Source organism: Notolepis coatsorum (assembly GCF_963971535.1).
Source record: "Notolepis coatsorum genome assembly, chromosome: 11".
Taxonomy (NCBI): Eukaryota; Metazoa; Chordata; class Actinopteri; order Aulopiformes; family Paralepididae; genus Notolepis; species Notolepis coatsorum.
Window position 1 is genome coordinate 72524972 of NC_140175.1, and position 20605 is coordinate 72545576.

At 49.2% G+C, this 20605-nt stretch overlaps 1 protein-coding gene across 1 annotated transcript in view; it reads right to left on the reverse strand.

Moving 5' to 3' along the window:
- grin3a (glutamate receptor, ionotropic, N-methyl-D-aspartate 3A) overlaps window positions 1-20605 on the reverse strand; it is a gene marked incomplete at both ends in the record, with an annotated part of 212036 nt that overhangs the window by 22850 nt on the left and 168581 nt on the right. Inside the window, 2 exon segments of the mRNA XM_084324958.1 lie at window positions 931-1082; window positions 20328-20443. Of these exon segments, the coding sequence (XP_084181084.1) occupies window positions 931-1082; window positions 20328-20443 (268 nt within the window).

Consider the following 20605-nt stretch of genomic DNA (forward strand, 5'->3'; position numbering starts at 1 on the left):
ATCAATGTGAAATCATGGTTGGATCAAAGCAGGATTAATGTCATATAGTCCTTACCTTCACTAGGAGGTACCCCAAAAAGAATATTCCAATTGTCTCATCGCGATTTCCAGTATTGGTGTCCATCGTGTCGCCAACATAATCCACCACAACACATGCATCGGGGGCATTGGATGCGTTTCAATGCCATCGAGTGAACCGCTAGACTCGCCTGACCAAGAAAACTGCTCCCGGAGACATTTGAATGTAACACTGTGTGTGAAAAAAAGGTTTCGAAGGGTGGGCGATACTTCCACCTGCCTGGATGCGGCTGGTATTGCACTCTAGCGATCTCAGTGATTCCCTATGGTAACCCTGAGGTCCGTGTGAGAGAAATTAATAAAAATATCGAATAAAAGAAATAACGATGAAAACCCGACTATACTCGGGTTTCCGGGGGTCCTGGCGCTCAACGCATGGCGAGATAACCCGACTATCCTCGGGTCTGGCGCTGATTGAGTTAACATATTGAATAAATAATATGATATTGTTGTTCCCCCCATATTTATTTTTCTCTTTTTATAAATAACAGGAAATGTGTTAAAAAAAGTTAAATGATTAAATTTCACAGCATCTGTGCCGCCTTGTTTATTCACTGTGTCCATGAAAACTACTATGAACGCAGCCATACAAGTATGATATCCTTGTACAGAAAGTCTGTTTACTTCTTTAATAAACACATCACTGCATAATTAATAAATGTTCAGACAAGCTTGCTTTGAATTGCACCCAATTCAAAGTTAGAGCAGCATTTTCTTTCAAACTAATTTGGTCGTGGATGTCCGGATTGGTTGCAGATTTTGTCTCTCTCGTGGCAGAGGTGTTTAGCAGGCTGTGACGGGACAGGCACACCGTGTGAGTGTAGTTGTACTCCGTCTAGCAGGTGGTCTTACCTCAGTGACAGCGAAGCTTCGTTTCCCACAGGGAAGAACCTTGTACCACTTATCATGCAGTGTGTCCATGAAGCCGTCCGACTTGTACTGGCTGACCAGCTCCGAGATGTTGGAGGTGAAAGGAGAGTTCTGGCGCAGACCGATACCATAGCCTAGGGGAGGAGGGGACACACACACACACACACACACACACACACACACACACACACACACACACACACACACACACACACACACACACACACACACACACACACACACACACACACACACACACACACACACACACACACACACACACACACACACACACACAGGTATTTCAGCAATGATCCTTTTGTGTCAATGGTAAACTGTATTTGCATGTACTTTATTTTGATTTGATTAGCACACATAACAATACATAATACGAATACAATACAATATTTAGTGGATGTGCAGATGAGGTAAGAAACCCGTCAGGGCTTATATTAAAACCTCACTGCAACTTAAACATTTAAAAAAAAGCAGAAATAAGAAAAGCATGGGAAATAATAAAACAAATAAATAAATAAAAGTAAAAAGAAAAAGACAATGAAAAACTCTTCACAGATGTGTCTGTGAGTATAACTTTACAATGTGTAATATATCATATTGTCAGGACCCCACAGCGTCCCCAGATCATTTAGTGATGGCCTGGCACCCTCTGCAGGAAATGCAAATGCTTCCATTCATAAAAGCCAGAACAGGTGGTCTTGACAAATCTTTCTTTCATTCTCCCTTCTGCCAAAGCCCCATGCAGGCCTTTTAGTTAATTGTTTTGGATTAAAAAGAAAAGTCTACAAAATGAACGGCGTGCTAGGTAAACAACTCTCTTTATTGGAGGTCTTGTTCTCTAGGGCTGTTGTCAATCTGTGATGTATAGCCTCACTCTCAACAAGCCTAGTATAAGTATAATACAGTGTCAAAAATAATGCTGAAATGCTCTCTTGCACTCCGTGATATAGTGGTAGCTATATATAGTGGAGGGCATGGGTATAATTTGACCCTATATCTTCCGATGTTAATTAGGAACATAAGGAGGGTGTAAGATAAGGAGTTTCGTATACGCAGTATACTTGCACAAACCTCTACCACAGTACCTAGTCTATTATAATTGCCCACTTCCGATCTCCATGAGAGAAATGTAATTTCCTGTAGAGAAAACCGGATTTCACTTCCACTCCAGAGAGTACAGAAGGTTCCGTTTACACCCCCCCTCCCCCCCAGGAAACGGTAGTGTGGCTAGTTCACAAACACTGACTGAACTGTCCCGGGGGCACAGGAAGAACACATGTGAATTCTTAAAATGGGTGGCATTCCCCTTTAAGGCAACCATTTCAAGGATCCGTGAGTGTGGCTGTGAGCGGCCGACCGGCTCAAGCTGAAAGACGGTGACTTGCTCGCCAGCCTGCCGACCAGGTAACGCTTCGGTTGAGAAGTTACCAGACATGACCAACGATCCGGCATAATACTTGGCCAGTTGGCCGACATTACTCACAGAACTCTGTAGTGTCCACACTTAGACTATTAGTAATTATAATAAGCACGCAGGAGTCAGTAGGCTGTGTGGTTATTCCTCCGTCTTTATTCCATCCTCCAAGAACATCAACATCATGCTCGCTTCACTCGCGTACATACACACTAGTGATGTGACGATTCATCGATTTGCATCGGTGCGCCGGCATACACGTTCACGATGCAAGTGCACCGGTGGAATAAGTCCGCGTCGGCAAAATGTCAGGCTGAACTCGCGATGCATCTTGTTGTAGCGTCTTTGCATCGGTCAAAAACCGATGCATTGATATAATTTCCTCTCATCCACTTATCAGCAGTGCACTGTGACTGCACACACACACACAGCAGATACTATTGCTTTGCTACTACATAAGGCGAGAGCCGCGTCACAGTTATCAACAAACAGTGGAAGTCGAGGAGACATGAATAGAATTGCTCAACATGCTAACGCTAGTAGCCTCTGGCTAACGCCAGTTAGCCGTTCAGATAACGCTAAACTAGTGTCTAACTAAAGTGACTCTGCAACACAGTAACATTAGTGAGGAGGGGGGGGGGGTATATTGAAGACGCTTGACAACAGGGGTTCAAAGATAACTTCACATTTATTGGTTATTCATTTCTTAATTATATCGCTTCATGCAATCCATCCAGGCAGGGCCGCCTCAGGGGGTGTGCGAGCAGTGCGGTCGCACAGGGCCTCGCGGGAAGGGGGGCCTCGCAAAAAATAAAAATAAAAAAAATAAAAAATATATATTTTTTATTTATTTTTTATTTATTTTTTTGCGAGGCCCCCCTTCCCGCGAGGCCCTTTTTCATCACAGACCTAAAATCTAGTTTTGCTTATATGCTTATATATTTCACATTAGACACGTTTGTAGAATGTGTCTGACTTCCTGCCTCTGCGGCTCTGCAGACTGCAGTTTTCCGGTTTCTGCGGATTTGCTGCTCTACAGATTTTAGGATAGTGTTTCCGGCCCGTCCGCCGTAATACCAAATAGAAGAAGAAGACACACGAGGTAGATAATTCAGCGCTATTCAGAGGAGCGAGGCGAGTGGATGTCTTTTCAAAAGCCGCATGGATCAGAAGAAATTACACCGTGGGCCAAGAAAGTCTCCTTCCAACTTTACCATTGGCGCCGCTGCTGCCGCATTGATACTGCGTTATGGTGAGTCAACCTATGATTATATTCCCGCCGTGGACCTATGCTCTCTTTCTCTCTCTCTGGAGCCAAACTGGTCGACTAGCTAATATAGTACTACTAGTAGCTAACGGTGTGTGCCTGGTGTCAGCGCCTGTATTGCTTTTCTCATGTTGTAGTTTCAGTGGTAGTGCGTTAGCTAATGGTTAGCGATAGCCGGGTTGAGCTAACTGGCTAACTGATAGCATCAAAGTAACGTGCGCAGCCAGCAGCTAACGTCGTAGCTAGCTGCACGTTACTTTGATGCCATCAGTTAGCCTAGGCTAGAGTTAGCTGTTAGCTTGTGCTACGAGTCGACCATTGACATTAGCCGTGAGAATAGCAGGGGGTTCTGGCTTATTTTGTCCCGCCAGCGAGAGGCCTTTCGTCAACGTGGAGACCTGTGTTGCGGCCTTTCGCCCTGCGTTCCTTTTGTGCAGGTAAGATTAATGAAAATGTCATGACATTACCCCACTCTTCCTTCCTTCCCCTCCCGAATGTTTTGTTAATAACGATGTTTTTTTCCAGGCAAAACATATGCTACTTCACAACATTTGGAGATACGACATGTGCTGTGTGTGAATGTCTTGGTCGCTTGTGTAGCTTGGGTAGCGTTGGGCCGTTGGCCAAAGCTGTGTGTGGCCTGGTGTCACAGTACCTGGCTAGCCTATTTAGCTGATGTCGGCCATTGGCTCCTTGCTGCTTTGGTTTCTCTGGTATAGACCCTCTTCTTGTTGGATTTAAGTGTTGATCTTTGTCCTTTTGGATCTCTCATACATGCTCTAGTCTCTCTCTAACACACACACACATGACAAACACACATGTTCTCTCTCTCTCTCTCTCTCTTTCTAACACACACAGTCTGCCTATGGCGGCCTTTCTCGATGGCTAGGCTGTGCTCAAGGATCTTCAGTCACAGTGCTCAGGTATTCTGCCACTGTGTACTCTCTGTTTAGGGCCAAATAGCATTTCAATTTCTTTCCAATGTGTCTCTCTCTCTCTCTCTCTCTCTCTCTCTCTCTTTCTCTCTCTCTCTTGGATTTAAGTGTTGATCTTTGTCCTTTTGAATCTCTCATACAGTACATGCTCTAGTCTCTCTCTAACACACACACATGACAAACACACATGTTCTCTCTCTCTCTCTCTCTCTTTCTAACACACACAGTCTGCCTATGGCGGCCTTTCTCGATGGCTAGGCTGTGCTCAAGGATCTTCAGTCACAGTGCTCAGGTATTCTGCCACTGTGTACTCTCTGTTTAGGGCCAAATAGCATTTCAATTTCTTTCCAATGTGTCTCTCTCTCTCTCTCTCTGTACACTGTATATTGACTGTAGAACGGGAGCTCTCTCTCGCTCTCTCTTTTGCTATATGTTGACTGTATCATGCCCCGCCTCGGGCAGCGCTATTATTTAAGAATATGTTGACTGGGGGGGGGGGGGGGGGGGCTCGCGTTAAATCTCGCACAGGGCCTCGCATTTCTCCCAGGCGGCCCTGCATCCAGGCTAGCCGGCTGCCTCCGTGTTGTTGACATAATGCTACGGTCGCATCCTAGTGACCTAGTCTAGTGTGTGACATCATCAACTGTCGACGGCCGCTCAGACGGGGAGGGGCTCTCTCTTTCTCTCTCTCTCTCTCTCTCTCTCTCTCTCTCAAAAGACAGTTTATGCAAAAGTCTTCTTAGGCACCCAAGAGTTTTTAATTATATAAATTGTCTTACAGTAGATTATTTTATTTTTAATAATAATATAAGCTGCATAAGGAATACAACCAAATCCTCTGTCATACCATAAAATTGTATTATTTATTATTATTTTGCATCGTGTTGAATCGCATCGTATCGCCCCGAATCTCATTATGTTGAATCAAATCGTATCGAATCGTATCGTATCTCAACAGGGGGTGAATCATATCGCATCGCATCGCCCGGTGCTTCAAATGTATCGTTAATGTATCGTATCGTTGGCACCGTATCGAGATGCACATCGCATCGGCCTCAGTGAGGAGATGCACATCCCTAATACACACTGGACACACTTCCTAGTTCTTGCCTATAGCCTCTTGTGCCTATTGTGCCGCCTAACGGTGGCGGTGGTAATAACCTAGTATTAACAATAATGCTAACCATGCAGAACACAACATCTCCCTTTCTCTCATAAGGTTAGTACTCTACTCTACGTTTTCTGGATAAAGGGTCAGGTGGGAGGCATTCCACGTCTTTCCGTCACTCAGAATGTAAGTGCTAGGCCCTATCTGTTTCTGGACGGACAGCGGGTCTGTGAAACATGCATCAGCCTTGTGCACGTGCATCGGCTTGCGAACGCGGACCCTATCTCCACACTTGAAGCGCGGTCTCTCCGCTCCCCTCTTGGCGTCGGCATAGATTTTCATTGCTGTCTGTCTCTCTCTCACGGTCTTCCGGACTTCCTCATGCGCTTCCAACTTCTGGGGTGGCAGGATGGTCAATTTGGTCCGCATCTTCCTTCCTCGGAGTAGCTCGAACGGAGAGACGCCTGTAGTTGCGTGTGGTGTAGCTCTGTAGTTGTGTAGGAAGGAGGTCACCTCTCGTTTCCATGGCAGCTGCCGCTTCTCTGCGCCCTGAATGCATTCCTTAATGCAGCGGTTCACGCGTTCAACGGCGCCGTTTGCGCAAGGTTAATAGACACTAAACCTGACATGTTTAATGCCTCGCTCCTCGAGGAATAGCGCGAAAGAGGATGAACAAAACTGGGGCACATTGTCACTGATGAGGGTAGTAGGATTCCCTTCTCTGGAAAATATAGTAGTGAGAAACGAAATCACGTTATCTGTGGTCACCTGAGACGTAAATGCCACCTCCGGCCACTTGGAAAAGTAATTGACCATTGTTATAGTAAAACGACAGTCGGGTGTACCTCTTTCGAACGGGCCCATAATGTCTATGGCAACCTTTTGGAAGGGCGCGTCTGGCATCTCAACCGGCTGCAGCGGAGAAGGGCGGGTCCTGGTAGTTTTATCACTGTTCTGGCAACCAACACATGACTTTATGATATTACTCACTTCATTGTCCATTGACGGCCAACAGTACAACTCACGTAGCCGTTGCTTGGTGCGGACAATCCCCTGGTGGCTCTCGTGAGCCAAATGGATCAGTCTGGGCCGCAGGGAGCGGGGCACAACCAAGCGACTTCCCCGCATGACGTATGCATTCTCCACTGAAAGTTCATCTTGAATGGGGAAGTAGGCTGCAAGCCCAGGTGTAACAGCCTTCCTAGCTCTAGGCCAACGCCGCGCAATCTGTGCACGTAGAGCCCTCAACTCTGGGCACGCCTCACATGCAGCACTCAACTCAGACAGCGGCAGCGCACCTAATGCAGGTGACAATTCCGCGATTATCTCCGGCTCTGGCTCCATCTCATCTCCCATTGGTACAGGTAGCCTCGACAAGCAGTCTTCTATGAAGTTAATCTTCCCCGGGCGGTATTTCACGTCGTACTGGTAGGTGAGCAGTCGAGAGGACCAGCGGGCTATCCTCATGCCCGCTCTGTTCATTCCTCTTGTGGCGAGGAGAGTTGTCAGTGCTTGGTGGTCGGTGACCAGGGTAAACCGCTAACCCCACAGGTACGTTCTCCACCTCTCAACCGCCCACAGTCCCACACACAAGCCAAGGCTTCCTTTTCGACTGTGGAATACTTCCTCTCAGCCGGCAAGAGAGTGCAGGAAGCAAACGCGACAGGGCGCTCCGCATTGTCAGGTTGCAGCTGTTTCAACACTGCCCCAAGTCCATAGTCCGACGCATCAGTGGACACAAATGTAGGCAGAGCAGGATCAAAAAATGCCAGAGCTTGGCTACTCACCAGGGTCGTCTTCAGAGTGGTGAAGCTCTTCTCAGCAGCTTCAGTCCATGTGAATACAGCATCCGGCCCAGTCCTCAGGAGCTCCCTGAGAGGCTCAACAATGGCGGCATAGTTAGGAATGAACTTACTAAACCAACCAGCCAGACCTAGGAGAGAGCGCAGGGCAGTCATATCCTGTGGGGCGGGTGCGTCGCTCAGGGCAGAAACAGAGTCCGGGTCCGGCCGGAGCCCGTCTTTGGAGATCACGTGCCCTAGGAACGGGAGGCTGGGCTGGCTGAGTGAAGACACACTTCTGCATGTTCAACTGGAGGCGGACGTCATTCAGGCGGTGTAGGACACCTCGCAGGTTGGCATCATGTTCTGCCTTGTCCTTGCCATAAACCACTATGTCGTCCAAGTAGTTCTGGCAGCCTGGTTGTCCCTCCAGGATGGTCTTCATCATCTTCTGAAATGCGCTTGGCGCAGAGGCAAGTCCAAAGGGAACTCTAGTGTACCTAAACAGTCCCTCATGTGAAATGAACGCAGTCAGGTTTCTACTGTCTGGGTGTAGCGGTAACTGGTGGTATGCTGAAGCAAGATCACACTGTGAAAACACTGTATCCCCTCGCATCTCATTAAACAATTCCTCCATATGTGGCAGGGGATAGCTATCCATTATAACTGCCTTATTGGGCTCCCTCAAGTCTACACACCACACCTACCCCTAACTTCTTTCGGCCAACTACAAGGGGCGATACCCAGGGTGATGCATCCACTTTCTCTATCACCCCTGCCTGCAGCAGCTTCTGTATTTCAGCTGAGACTTCATCACGCACACTCAATGGTAATCTATGCAGCTTCTGCTGCACTGCCTTCACTCTGTCATCAATTTCCACTTTATGGATGAACCCCTTAACACATCCCACTGGTTCAGCTGTAGTGGGAGCAGCCTGTGTCTCCTGCACTTGGACATTCTTAGAAAGCACTGAGCCCCCTACAATATGACAGTCCAGCGACCTAACCAAGTCCATTCCTAACAACGGGGATCCACTTTTGACAATGTAGAACGTTGCAGGGACAGACACTCCATCACGGGAGACAGCCGCTGTGAGACAGCCTATCACTGGCAGGGGCTCTCTCGAGTAAGTAACTAACCTAATCCTAGGCTCAGTTAACTTGCATTCGGTGAAGTATTTCTGACATAGCGCTTTTGGCAAAATTGACACACTTGAACCTGTATCTACTAGTAGATCAACACTACATTTGCATCCAGGAGGTGCCTCAATATCTACAGTACAGAATATTTTGTCAGCAGACCTACTGTCAGGTTCCATATTACAAATGGTCAACTCGGGCACAGTTACCTCACTCACATCATTAGTATTGGATTTACAGACTCTGGAAAAATGTCCCGTTTTACCACATGTATTGCAAGTTGATTTCACAGCTGGACACGTAAGAGAGTTTGCAAGGTGGCTTGAGGAGTCACACCGGAAACAGCGGCGCTGCTGCCCCGATGCAGCTGTGTCAGTAGAAGCAATCCCTGAGCTCCCCACTCCAGCCCTGTAGTTGCCTGCCTTCCCCAGGCGGCGGCGCTGTGTCCCCATGATTGCCTGGACCGTAGTCCCTTGAGCAGTAGGCTGCGCGCATTGTGACTGCGCCCCGCTCAATAGGGCAGAGCTTTGAACAGCAGACTCGAACTGGCATGCTAGTGTAATAGCTGTTGTAAGTGTCAGATTCTCCTCCAGCAGAAGCCTGTCCTTAATCACAGTGAGGGTGGCACGTTCGATCAGCTGATCACGTATCATCTCGGATTCTATCCCCCCGAACTGGCATGTCGCGGCTAGTTCACGTAATGCAGAAATATATTGCGTCACACTTTCATCCGGTCTCTGCGCGCGCTGTCTGAATCGATGGCGCGCTGTCACCGTGTTCACTTTAGGGGAAAATTGACGGTCGAGAGCCGTCATTGCGTGCGCGTAAGTAGTGCCTACTTCTGGTAGCGTGTAAAACAGTCTCTGGCCCTCACTTCCAAGACAGTGTAGCAGTATCGCCAATCTCCTCGCATCCGGCCATGCATCCCCCGTAGCATTAATCACCCTCAGGTAATTCTCGAAGATCCTTTTCCAAGTAGCAAATGGTATTGCAGGCTCCCCCACATCAGGAAGGAATGGAGCCGGCGCGGGTACCGAAACCGACATCGTCGCCAATTTGTAGTGTCCACACTTGGACTATTAGTAATTATAATAAGCACGCAGGAGTCAGTAGGCTGTGTGGTTATTCCTCCGTCTTTATTCCATCCTCCAAGAACATCAACATCATGCTCGCTTCACTCGCGTACATACACACTGGACACACTTCCTAGTTCTTGCCTATAGCCTCTTGTGCCTATTGTGCCGCCTAACGGTGGCGGTGGTAATAACCTAGTATTAACAATAATGCTAACCATGCAGAACACAACAAACTGGTCTACAGATCATGGTGCCATGGTGCTGGCTGAATGCCCCTCTCATCTCAGAGACGGAGACCAAGCCAGTGAGGTTCTTCGAAGCTGTTGGCCAAGATGCACACAGACCAGCATCACTCCGGGGCATTTCATAATTGGTTCCCCCGAGACTTTTTATTGTCTGCTGAGAAGTAGAGAAACATCTTGCAGACACCGTTCCGTCCATTGTGTTGTTGTGTTGCCATGTACATATGTAGTTCACACAGTCTTTTGACATCATTCTTGTCGCTAAATGAAGGAACCCGTGACTATGCTATGGCCATTGGCATGCAGGCCATTGACTGAGCACTTAACTCATTCCACGCCAACAACGATTATACTCGTTACTGGGCATCATCCTTTGAACGCCAACAACGAGTATATTCGTTATTTGATAGTTTTTCCTTTTTATTTTATTTTAAATTAATATTCTATTCAATGTCAGGGACCCGTATGTTGCCATTAGAAGGCATACTGCGACCCCAAGGGTGCAGTACCGGCCAGATCCTCCCAGGTGGCAGTATCGAGAGTGCAGTAAACCCTGTTCCAGACCCTGTGTTACACTCAAATGTCTCCGGGCGCAGTTTTCTGGGTCGGGCAAGTCGAGCGGTTGTCCCGATTGCATTGAAGCGCGTCAAATGCCCCCGATCCATATGTTGTGGTTGGTTATGCCGTGGACCAGATGGAGATCAGATGGACCAGATGGCGATCAAACAATTGGAATATTATTTTTGGAATACTCCCGATCACAGGTAAGGAACATCTGACGTCAATTCTAGCTTGATCGTGCAATGTTTTTATACCGATCCAGCTGATCAGCCTTTTTAGTGTTCAATACGAATGCCGTCACTGGCAATCAAAGAATCAGAAACGACCCCCCCCCCCCACTTTCATGCATTCATGATGAAACATAATACCTATTATATACATTTGATTTAGGAATAGTAGCGTGTCCAGGCAAGAAACGCCAACGCTTATAGTAGAATACACGTATAAGGCTATAACTCAGCCACTCTGAAATTATACTTATATTCACCACGGGATAACGCTCGAACGTATGCATGGAAACATTTTCTCTTTTTTGCATCTTGGCCGGAAGAAAGTCACACTGTCACACCATAGTATTGTCCCCATAGCTATAATATAGAATATAGATATAGCTCTACAAACAAGGTGACGCACTCCTATCTTTAAAGCGTGGCATAGCTACAACAGGGCCCATCTAATGGCTGGCGCAGAATGAGTTAAAAGGGGAACTATGCCCATTTCCAGAATTCATATGTTAGTTCCACGGTCTGAGACAAAGATTTTTAGTGAAACAAAAAAACAACTCCCTCCCAAATCCCAAAACTAGAGTGCATAAAATCACAGTGAATCATCAAGAATAAAGTCTGAAGTTGCTCCATAGACAATGAATTGGGAAAGATGGTTACAATGACAGACAACACCCAAGGGAATGTTCAGGAGCATGTGGGTACATTTTCTGTTTCAGAGTTGCAAACACCACCATAGAATAAACCTAATTTGGGTATAAAAACTAAAACAAACATTGTGTGAGTCCACAAAATCAGTCTCCCATTCATTGTCAATGGGGCAGCTCCACACTCTGTACCTGGTCATCTTACTTATCTGGTTTCTGGCTTTGGGAGAGTGTAGCTCATGTTCACAAACATTGACACTTTCCTAGGCCATGGAAATAACATATACCAAATAACTATTTGAATCCTTTATTTGGACGGTGTTCCCCTTTAATGATTTATACATTGTATAAACCTTGCCTAAAAAGTAATTTTGCTGGTGTGGATTATATTATATTATATATATATATATATATATATATATATATATATATATATATATGATGAAATGTATTGCGATGATGTGTGTGAAGCTTGCTTTAGTCAATGATGGCTCTAACAGAAGACCGACCTTGATTCAGTGACCTGACGTTGGCACCACACCGATGGGGCAAACATTTCTCACTGTGTGGCGTGATAGCGCCAAAGAGTAGCAGGTACAGTTCAGTGGCAATTCTGTGAAAATGCCAGATATCACACAGGTTTGGTGGCTGCGGACGCTTAGCGGCCATGTCTGAAGTTTCCCCAAGGTGCATATTATGGGCTATGGCGTCCTCCGTGGACCTGTTGGGGTGATATGCAAATTGCAGGGGGTCCAGGTTGATGGGGAGGGAGGAACAGATGTAGCCCTTCACTAGCTTCTCAAAGCACTTCATGGCTATGGAGGTGAGAGCTACAGGGCGGTAGTCATTGAGGCAAGCAGGCTTGAATTTTTTGGGTACAGGGATAATGGTGGACTTCTTCAGACAGGTGGGGATGACAGCCTGTTTTATATCATCTGGCTTCGCGTCTCGCTCTGCCTACTGAGATATACCATTATCTCCAGCACCTAGTGTGCTCTGGGAAACAAAACAAATGCACCCACTTGCACATGACCACGCCACTCCCATGCGTGCCTCTATATTACGCCGGAAGTGGTCACGCCTCACCCTTCCTCATTCGTTTCCAACGTGGAGGCAGCTCAGATGCACTTCTTGAACTGGAGATTGTTATGAAGCGTAAGGAGAAATTACACAATGTTGGGAATTCGCCAACATTGTGTACGTCCTAACAGCGCGGCGGTCCTGTCCTGTTTTTTCCTCGTCGCATGACAGCGGACCGAGGGACTTTGCGCGACAGTTGGCAGTCGTGCCACGTCGCGCCCATGTAGGACCTGCGCTAGAAGACATTGGTACTGGCATGTGTAATACTGCTTGTTGTCTCGTGAGACGACCAAGTGATGTATTGGCGCAGGGGGCGGGATATTTGGATAAACGTGGTCATCATGACTCACTTTTGGATGTTTCTCCAAGTATCCTAGCGCGCAGCTGGTGCTAATGCTACAATGTTGGGGCGCCGTTCCCATGTACCCCGCCGGGGCTGTCTTTACTCTTCCCTCCTCTTAACCATTCATGCTGACGGTCAATCGGTGTCTAATGTTGGGGGTTTAGCGGAGGCTTATTTACCCTTTACATGGGTGGATGGGCTGACGACAGGGCTCAGGGCAGGTGTGCATTTTGTGAATCTATGAATTGAAAATGGGGGACCCTGATGTAGACAGGACTAACATTTTCTCTGGTCTGCATCCCCTTAACAATTGTGTGTATTGGGCTAGCCCATTCTGCAATATGTTAATAGAGTTTTCGTTCATTCATTAATTTATCCCGTCACGGGTGCACACCGCAGTGGAGGTTGTTGCATTGCTACTAGTGGAGCAGTGATTCACTAGTAATAGACTTTGGTCAGCAGCCGCCACTGGTATTCCGTGCTTAGTGAAGCAGGTGGCATCAGTCCTTTGCCCTGACATGGTGGAACGGTATCCCAGCCGGCCGATGCCAAGAGGCGAGTCGGCCAGGCAGGTGGCTGGTAGGCTGATGAAGCTTATACCACCATGGTACAGAATTTATCAGCAACTAACAACATTGCTCAATTGGCTGCTTTTCTGTAAAAAAATTTGTCGGGTGGTGGGGCCTTAGGGCCAGCCGACGTCAAAACCATCGCGCAAGGTTTTGAGGTTATTCAGCTTTTGACCCAGCTGCGGTATTTGACCTGGGCTCCACGCCGCCCCACACCGCGCAGCCAGAGGTGAGAGCATGGCCTCGCCAGCGGCTGCGGCGAGGCCCCCGGACACCGGCCATGTTTCCCCCGCCTGAGATACCCTGGACACAAAGAAAACAGGTGATCACAAGGCCGACAGCTTCGGCGGCCCGAGGGATCGGCTATATTAGATGGGCACGCCCTAAAAAAACTTCGCCATCTAGCTGTGTCTAGCACGCTCTCCGGTTACTCCCCCCCGCTACGCTACGGGACTCAGGGCTCTGATTTGTCCCCTTTGGCTGCGGGTCGCGTTCTTCCAGTGAAGCGCAAGCGGCCCGACATTTCGCTTCTCATGGAGATAGGGGCTGACACCCAGTTGCTAGCTAGGCCTGGGTCTGTCTATGAGAATGCTGTGCTGTCAAGCGGCTCCCACACCACACGTCCTGCATCTGTGTTTGGTGAGCCTGGTGTTGTATCTGTCGACGGAGCAGGGTTCCCTGTATCTAAACATTTTTGTCAGAGGGGGAACTCTAGGCCCAGGAGGTCGCAGCGTGGGTTCCCCCCAGCCCCGCCCTCGCCAGGCCCGGTATTACGTTAGTGCCTCCCCCTGTCTGGACTTCCGATCCCGCGGTGGTCAGTCAGGCACACGTAATTTGGGTGGTAGTAATATCACTACAGGGCTACGGTGTGTAGAGACCCACCCTATCGGGCAGTGTGGGACCACACACCATGCATGTCCAGCTGCAGAGCAGGCTGTCCTCAGCAAGCTAAGCCGGGAAGATGCTCAGCGGGGGAGCCTATGTTACCAGGGGTGATGGCCGCTCCCCCCGTATCAGACCGCCCCTTCTGTCGGAGTCCCCCCCTTGGGTGCGATTGCCTCGTTGGTAGAGTCAGGGTGCGATATCCCGCCTCCGCGGGACACCCTGCTCGCGCGGTTGGCGAGACCAGGGTTGACAACGCACAGCGGGAGGGACCGGGCCACCTATCTACGATTCCTAGCGGACCAGCGGCAGTTGGCGGCGGGGGCGCTTTGGAATTTTTACCGCATGTGGCTGCAGTAGTAGCCATATGTCAGTGTGGATGGAGAGAACGCTGAGGGCGGCGCTTGTGTTACAGTTTACACACCCCCACCCTCCGTTTTTGGGTTTGGTACAGACACTATTATCAGAGTCCACGGCAGTGACAGCCCTGGCCGAGGAGATTCGTTCTCTGGCGGCGAAGCAGGCCGTCGTCGTGGTCCCATGGGAGGACGCGATGAGCAGCGTTTCCTCCCGATATTCTCTGGTGGGGGGGGGGGGGGGGGGGTCAGACCCATACTGGACCTGTCCCATGGACGGTTCAGAATGTTGACCGTCACCCACCTGTTAAGCTGAGAGCTGCTGGAGTCGAAGGCCCTCTTGGAGATAAGAGTGGCATGCGCTCCCCCCACCCCCCTCCCCCCATCCCCCCTCCTACGTGTATGCCCTGCACCTCACGTTGCCAAAGTGACTGTCTCATCGCCAAGTCCCACCCCCCTGTGACGGCAACTGTAGTCATCTCCCCTCCCCACCCCCTCTGGTCCTGCAACTGTGTTTCCGGAAAATCTCTCCTTTCTCCCTCCCCCCCACCGCGCCCTGCCCTCAGGGTGCTCCGAGATACACAGACTCAAGGCTAGTTTAACATGTCTCAACAATTGCGCATGTTTTTGTATTAATTAATGATTGTGCCATTATTGCTATCAAATGTAATGATTGTGAAATATTTCTGTAATGAGTTGTATCTGTATGTATCAAGCATCCTTGACTTCCAGGGACAACAATGTAAATAAGTCATTGGCTTTTTCGTTCCTATCCTTGCCAAAAGCAAATATGTGATTTAATGATCTGTATATGTTTTGTTGTCTAAATAAATACATACCTACCTAAGTGCTGTCAGGTGGGGGACTTGTTCACCACCATAGACCTGAAGGATGCGTATTCGCATCCCGATCTTCCCTCCTAGGACATACCTACACTTCCTTTTTCAGGGCTTAGCGTAGGGTACCAGAGACTGTCGTTCGGCTACTCTCTGGCTCCTCGCATATTCACCAAGTGCATGGAGACTGCGCTGGGGCCTCTGCGTCATCAGGGGATACGAATTTTATTCTACCCTGGACAACGTTCTGGTCCTCAGCTTGTCAGAGAAGATCGCCAGGTGTCATACCAGGCAGGTGGTGGAATTCCTCACCAGCCTGGGTTTTGCTGTAGACTGGAAGTAGAGTACTCCTCTTCCCAGTCAACGGGTGGAGTACTTGGGCTTATTTCTAAGATCAAGGTCTATATGGGCATCTCTCTCAGAGTGGCAGCGAGTGGATGTTCTTGGCGCGCTCGGGAGGTTCCGTCCTAGGACGGTTATGGGCTGTCCATGATGCGCCTGCTCGGTATGATGGCATCTGCTCACTCTGTGGTCCCTCTTGGCCTCCTCTTCATGAGGAGGATACAGAGGCGGCTGAAGGTTCCCATGTCTGTACTGGGGGATCTCGACCACTGGGGAGGGGGGCTCGGGCCCTCTCCAGCAGGGTCTCCATGGGCAGCAGGCTATCACACGTCACGGTCTTCACCGACGCCTCCCTCACGGGATGGGGGGGGACGTGTCGGGCCGATGCAGTAGGGGGCAGCTGGCAGGACCATGCTGCCCGGTCTGCACTACATATCAATGTGTTGGAATTGAAGGCAGTCCTTCTGGTCCTCAAGCGGCTCGGCCACCTTGTGGTGGGCGAGCATGTTTTGATCAGGACGGACAACACGACGTCAGCATCGTATATCAACAGACAGGGAGGAGTACGCTCCCCCCGTCTGCACCGGGCGGCGGTCGAGCTCTGGCTATGGGCGTCTCTCAATCTGCGCAGCCTGAGGGCTCTCCACATCACCAGCAGATGTGATGTCGCGGGGCGGTCCTCACCCCGACGAGTGGGGACTACATCCAGACATAGTCAGACAGGTCTGGGACCGATTCGGGGAGGCCACAGTGGACCTGTTTGTGAGCAGACAGTCCCACCAGTGCCCCTTGTGGTTCTCTGTCAGTCGGAAGGCAACCCCTCTCTGCGGGTGGTTGCCTTCTCGATGTGTCTGTGGCCGCCCGGGATTCTGTACGCTTTCCCCCCCCCATACACCTGATAGCTCAGCTGTTCGGCCGGGTACGTCAGGAGCGCGGGACTTTGATCCTGGTTCCCGGCCCTGATTCAGTTCTTGGTGGCCCCGCCGTGGCCTGTTCCGTGGTCACTGCGGGCCCTCTCTCAGGCATGCGGAACTCTGTTCTGCCTCCTGTTCTGGGGCAGCCTCTAGGCTTGGCTGCTGAAAGAGTGAATCTGGTGGGGATGCGTCTTAACTCTTCTGTGGTTAACGCCATCCGGAACGTGCGCGCTCCATCCACTACCGCGGCTTACGCAGGGAAGTGGTGTATGGTTCGAGAGTGGAGGGCAGAACACTGTTTAGCCACCCTCTCGTGGGACATTCTTGCTTGGCGCACAGCGTCTCAAGCCTGTGGAACGTTCTCTGTCTCCGAGTCGGGACCTCCAACTGTTCTGGAAAGGCTGTTGGGGGCCCCGTTTGAGTCTCTTGAGCAGGCGCCATTGGATCGTCTGTCTTACGACCGCGTTCCTTTTTTGGGCCATCACCTCTGCTAAATGCGTGGGTGAGCCATGTGCTCTCTCGGTGCGGTCGGAGTGCCTGTCTATTCGGGCCGATAGCAGGCAACTCTGTGGCCTGATCCGGCCTTCGTGCCAAAGAATATCCGGAGCTCTTGTCACACGTGGGATCTCAGGGCTTCCGATCAACTGTTTGTTTGTTACGGTGGCCCTCGCGCAGGTAAGGCGCTGTCCAAGCAGCGTCTGTCACATTGGTTGTGCGAGGGCATTGCCCTTTGCTACACGTTGGCTGGACAGGTCCCCCCCGGGGGCATCAGGGCGCACTCCACTCGTGGTGTGGCGGCCTTTGCTGCCCTGTTGGAAGGGGCCTCGGGGGAGGACATCTGTGCTGCGGCCTCCTGGTCCTTCCTGAGTCCTTTCTTTAGGTTTTACCTCATGGACATGACTGGGGGTTCTGTCTCCCAGGCGGCCCTGAGGTCCGGGACCTCTCCTGCATCCCGCCATCAGGTGGCCTAGCAGGAGTGTGTGGGTGTGGACCGCAGGGTGCTGTGTCACATGTGGTCCCGCTTGCGCTGTGCGTTCGGGGGTGCATGGCTCCCCTTTTTTCGCACTTTGGTTGAAGTTGACTGCCTCCCCCCCTTCGTTAGGATGGGCGGGTGGACGGCACTCCCCTCCTCCCTGGCAAAGGCTTACGGGCCCTCAGGGGGTGCATTTGACGTGGCCACGCGTCCGCTCTGCCCTTTATCTCAGTAGGCAAAGCGAGACGCGAAGCCAGATGATATATAACGAAAGGTTATCCTATAACCTAGTTATATGAATACTGGCTGAGCGTCTCGCTATTCAGCGCCCTGAGGTCCCTTGGATGTTTTCCGCGTATGGAATTCGAACTTGGAAGGGTGAGGCGTGACCACTTCCGGTGTAATATAGAGGCACGCATGGGAGTGGCGTGGTCACGTGCAAGTGGGTGCATTTGTTTTGTTTCCCAGAGCACACTAGGTGCTGGAGATAATGGTATATCTCAGTAGGCAGAGCGAGACGCTCAGCCAGTATTCATATAACTAGGTTATAGGATAACCTTTCGTTCTAAGGACAGGTTAAATATGTCAGTGAATACCGGGGCCAGTTGGTCGGCACAGACTTTTAGGACGCGGCCGGGGATACCGTCCGGTCCTGCTGCCTTCCTTATATTCACTTTCTTAAAGGTCCTCCTCACCTCATTATCCTTCTGTTCTGTTATCCTGAACACTGAGTCTCCATCGGCAGAGGCCCCCCCTCCATTGCAGTGGTTTGTAGGCTGGTGTTGTTATTCACAGCCTCAAACCTCGCATAGAAGGTATTGAGATCATTTGCCAATTGGATGTCACTGTTCAGCTTGAGGGAGGTGCCTTTGTAATCTGTCATCGTTCTGAGGCCCTGCCACATACCTCTAGAGTCAGCCTGTTCATATTGAAGTTAAATTTGATCCCTGTAGCACCGTTTTGTCTCTATTACTGTCCTCCTTACGTTATATCTCGCCGCCTTGTGGTCATTCATGTTGCCTGTCACAAGCCCGTCGTTGTATGCTGAGGTGCGTGCTTTCAGAGCCTCACAGACGGATTTGTCTACCCAGGGCTTTTGGTCTAGCACTTTTTACGTGTAGTCATCAATATTGTCTGTGTTGTCGCGGAACACACTCCATTCTGTACATTCAAGTGCAGACTGGAGCGTCTCTTCTGACTCCACAGTCCAGCGCTTAACCTCTCGCGTTACTACAGGGGCGCGCTTGAGACTTTGTCTGTACTCCGGTAAAAGAAAGATGGCGTCATAATCTGATTTGCCGAAAGGACTAGTAGCTTGAGACTTGTACCCGCTCTTAAATTGCGAGTAGCAATGGTCTGTGTGGGCTGACTGTCACTCAAAGTGCTTATGGGCGGAGCCAGGCCATAACAGCCTGAAATCTTGAAGCTGGAAAATGATGGTTTTGAGTACTTGATTAGAAATATAAAACAATGCATTTTTTTGAAAAAAACCTTACAGATGTCTTCAATAGACTAACAGGAATTGTGTAAAGTTGCCCAAATAGTGCTAGGAATAGCAGTGCATAGCCCCTTTAATGTATTTATTGTATAGCAATAAGGTTGGATGAATGCGCCAGTTGTATAAAAGCCATTACACCACACGCTGTCATGGGTTATGAGAATTAGACCATGCCTAGGGGGGTCTAACGACCCTCGGCTGTGCCTCGGCCCTAACGACCACCCCTAGGCATGGTCTAATTCTCATAACCCACTCCTGCGCGTGATGTAATGCTTAATTGTCTGCGCTATGTGCATGGGGGACAGCTTGTTTTCATGGCATTTTGCCCCGGGGCCATGGCAACATTGCGTGAGGTCTCCGGTAAGGTCTGGATGGTTGAGATACGGAGTCCCACATGTATTCCGCTCGGTGTTCGCCCTTTCTTGTGGGAATGTAAAAAGCGGAAGAAGAAGAGAAGTCTTCCTGTTTTTGTTTCTCAATTGGAAGTGACATTTCTTTCATAGGAGTGTGTAACAAACTAATCTGTTAGCCTGCGCTTTGTTTCCGAAAACCTGCCATACAAAGGTTTTGATTATTATTATAATTTCTTTCATTTTGAAAACCAAGGTTGAAAATTGCATTTATAAACCGTATACACAAAAGGCACAGTACGGGGTCCATTCTAGTTTACAGGTAATGTTGCTTATTTGCTATTATCAACTCTGCCAGGCCTGAAGTTCTATGTAGGTGTGTGCTAAAAGGTAACATAGTATTCTGAGCATTTTTTCTTCTTCATTGAGACAGTAGGAAGGCTGAAAGGGAGACAGAGTAGGGGATACCGGTCTGTCCGACTTACGACTGCCTTTTCTGGATCTCCTCTTTCTTAGGACTACAACGATTTCTAAATCATCCGTTTTCCGGTGCAATGCGCAGAGATTTTTATAAGCTCATATTTAGCTAAAATCATTGGTAAACAAACATACAGTAGTGGTGAAAATAAATTATACACTTTGACTGCTGTTTTGATAGGGTTAGGGTCTTTACTCTTGGCTACATTTGAAAAAGAAACGCAACATTACTTTCATAACATTAAGAGGTTATGCATTGAATATTATAGTGTGTGTGTGTGTGTGTGTGTGTGTGTGTGTGTGTGTGTGTGTGTGTGTGTGTGTGTGTGTGTGTGTGTTTCCTTACCCTCTATAGCGAAGGGTTTCCCCACTGTGAGTGTTTTACAGTCTGCATCTATGGAGACCTCATAGTCGAGCAGAGCCTTGTCCATGATGAATGCATCCAGTTTTTGAGGGTCAGCCCTGGAAGACACAGAGAGACACAACACTAAACACATGTCTAAGCTGGAATGGCATGCATGAGAGATGCAACACCCACACTACAGCTCAGTGTACTCATAAACCAGCCCTTCGCCATGTTAAATAGTATACGATTGATTCAATTCAAGCAATGTCTAGCCACTA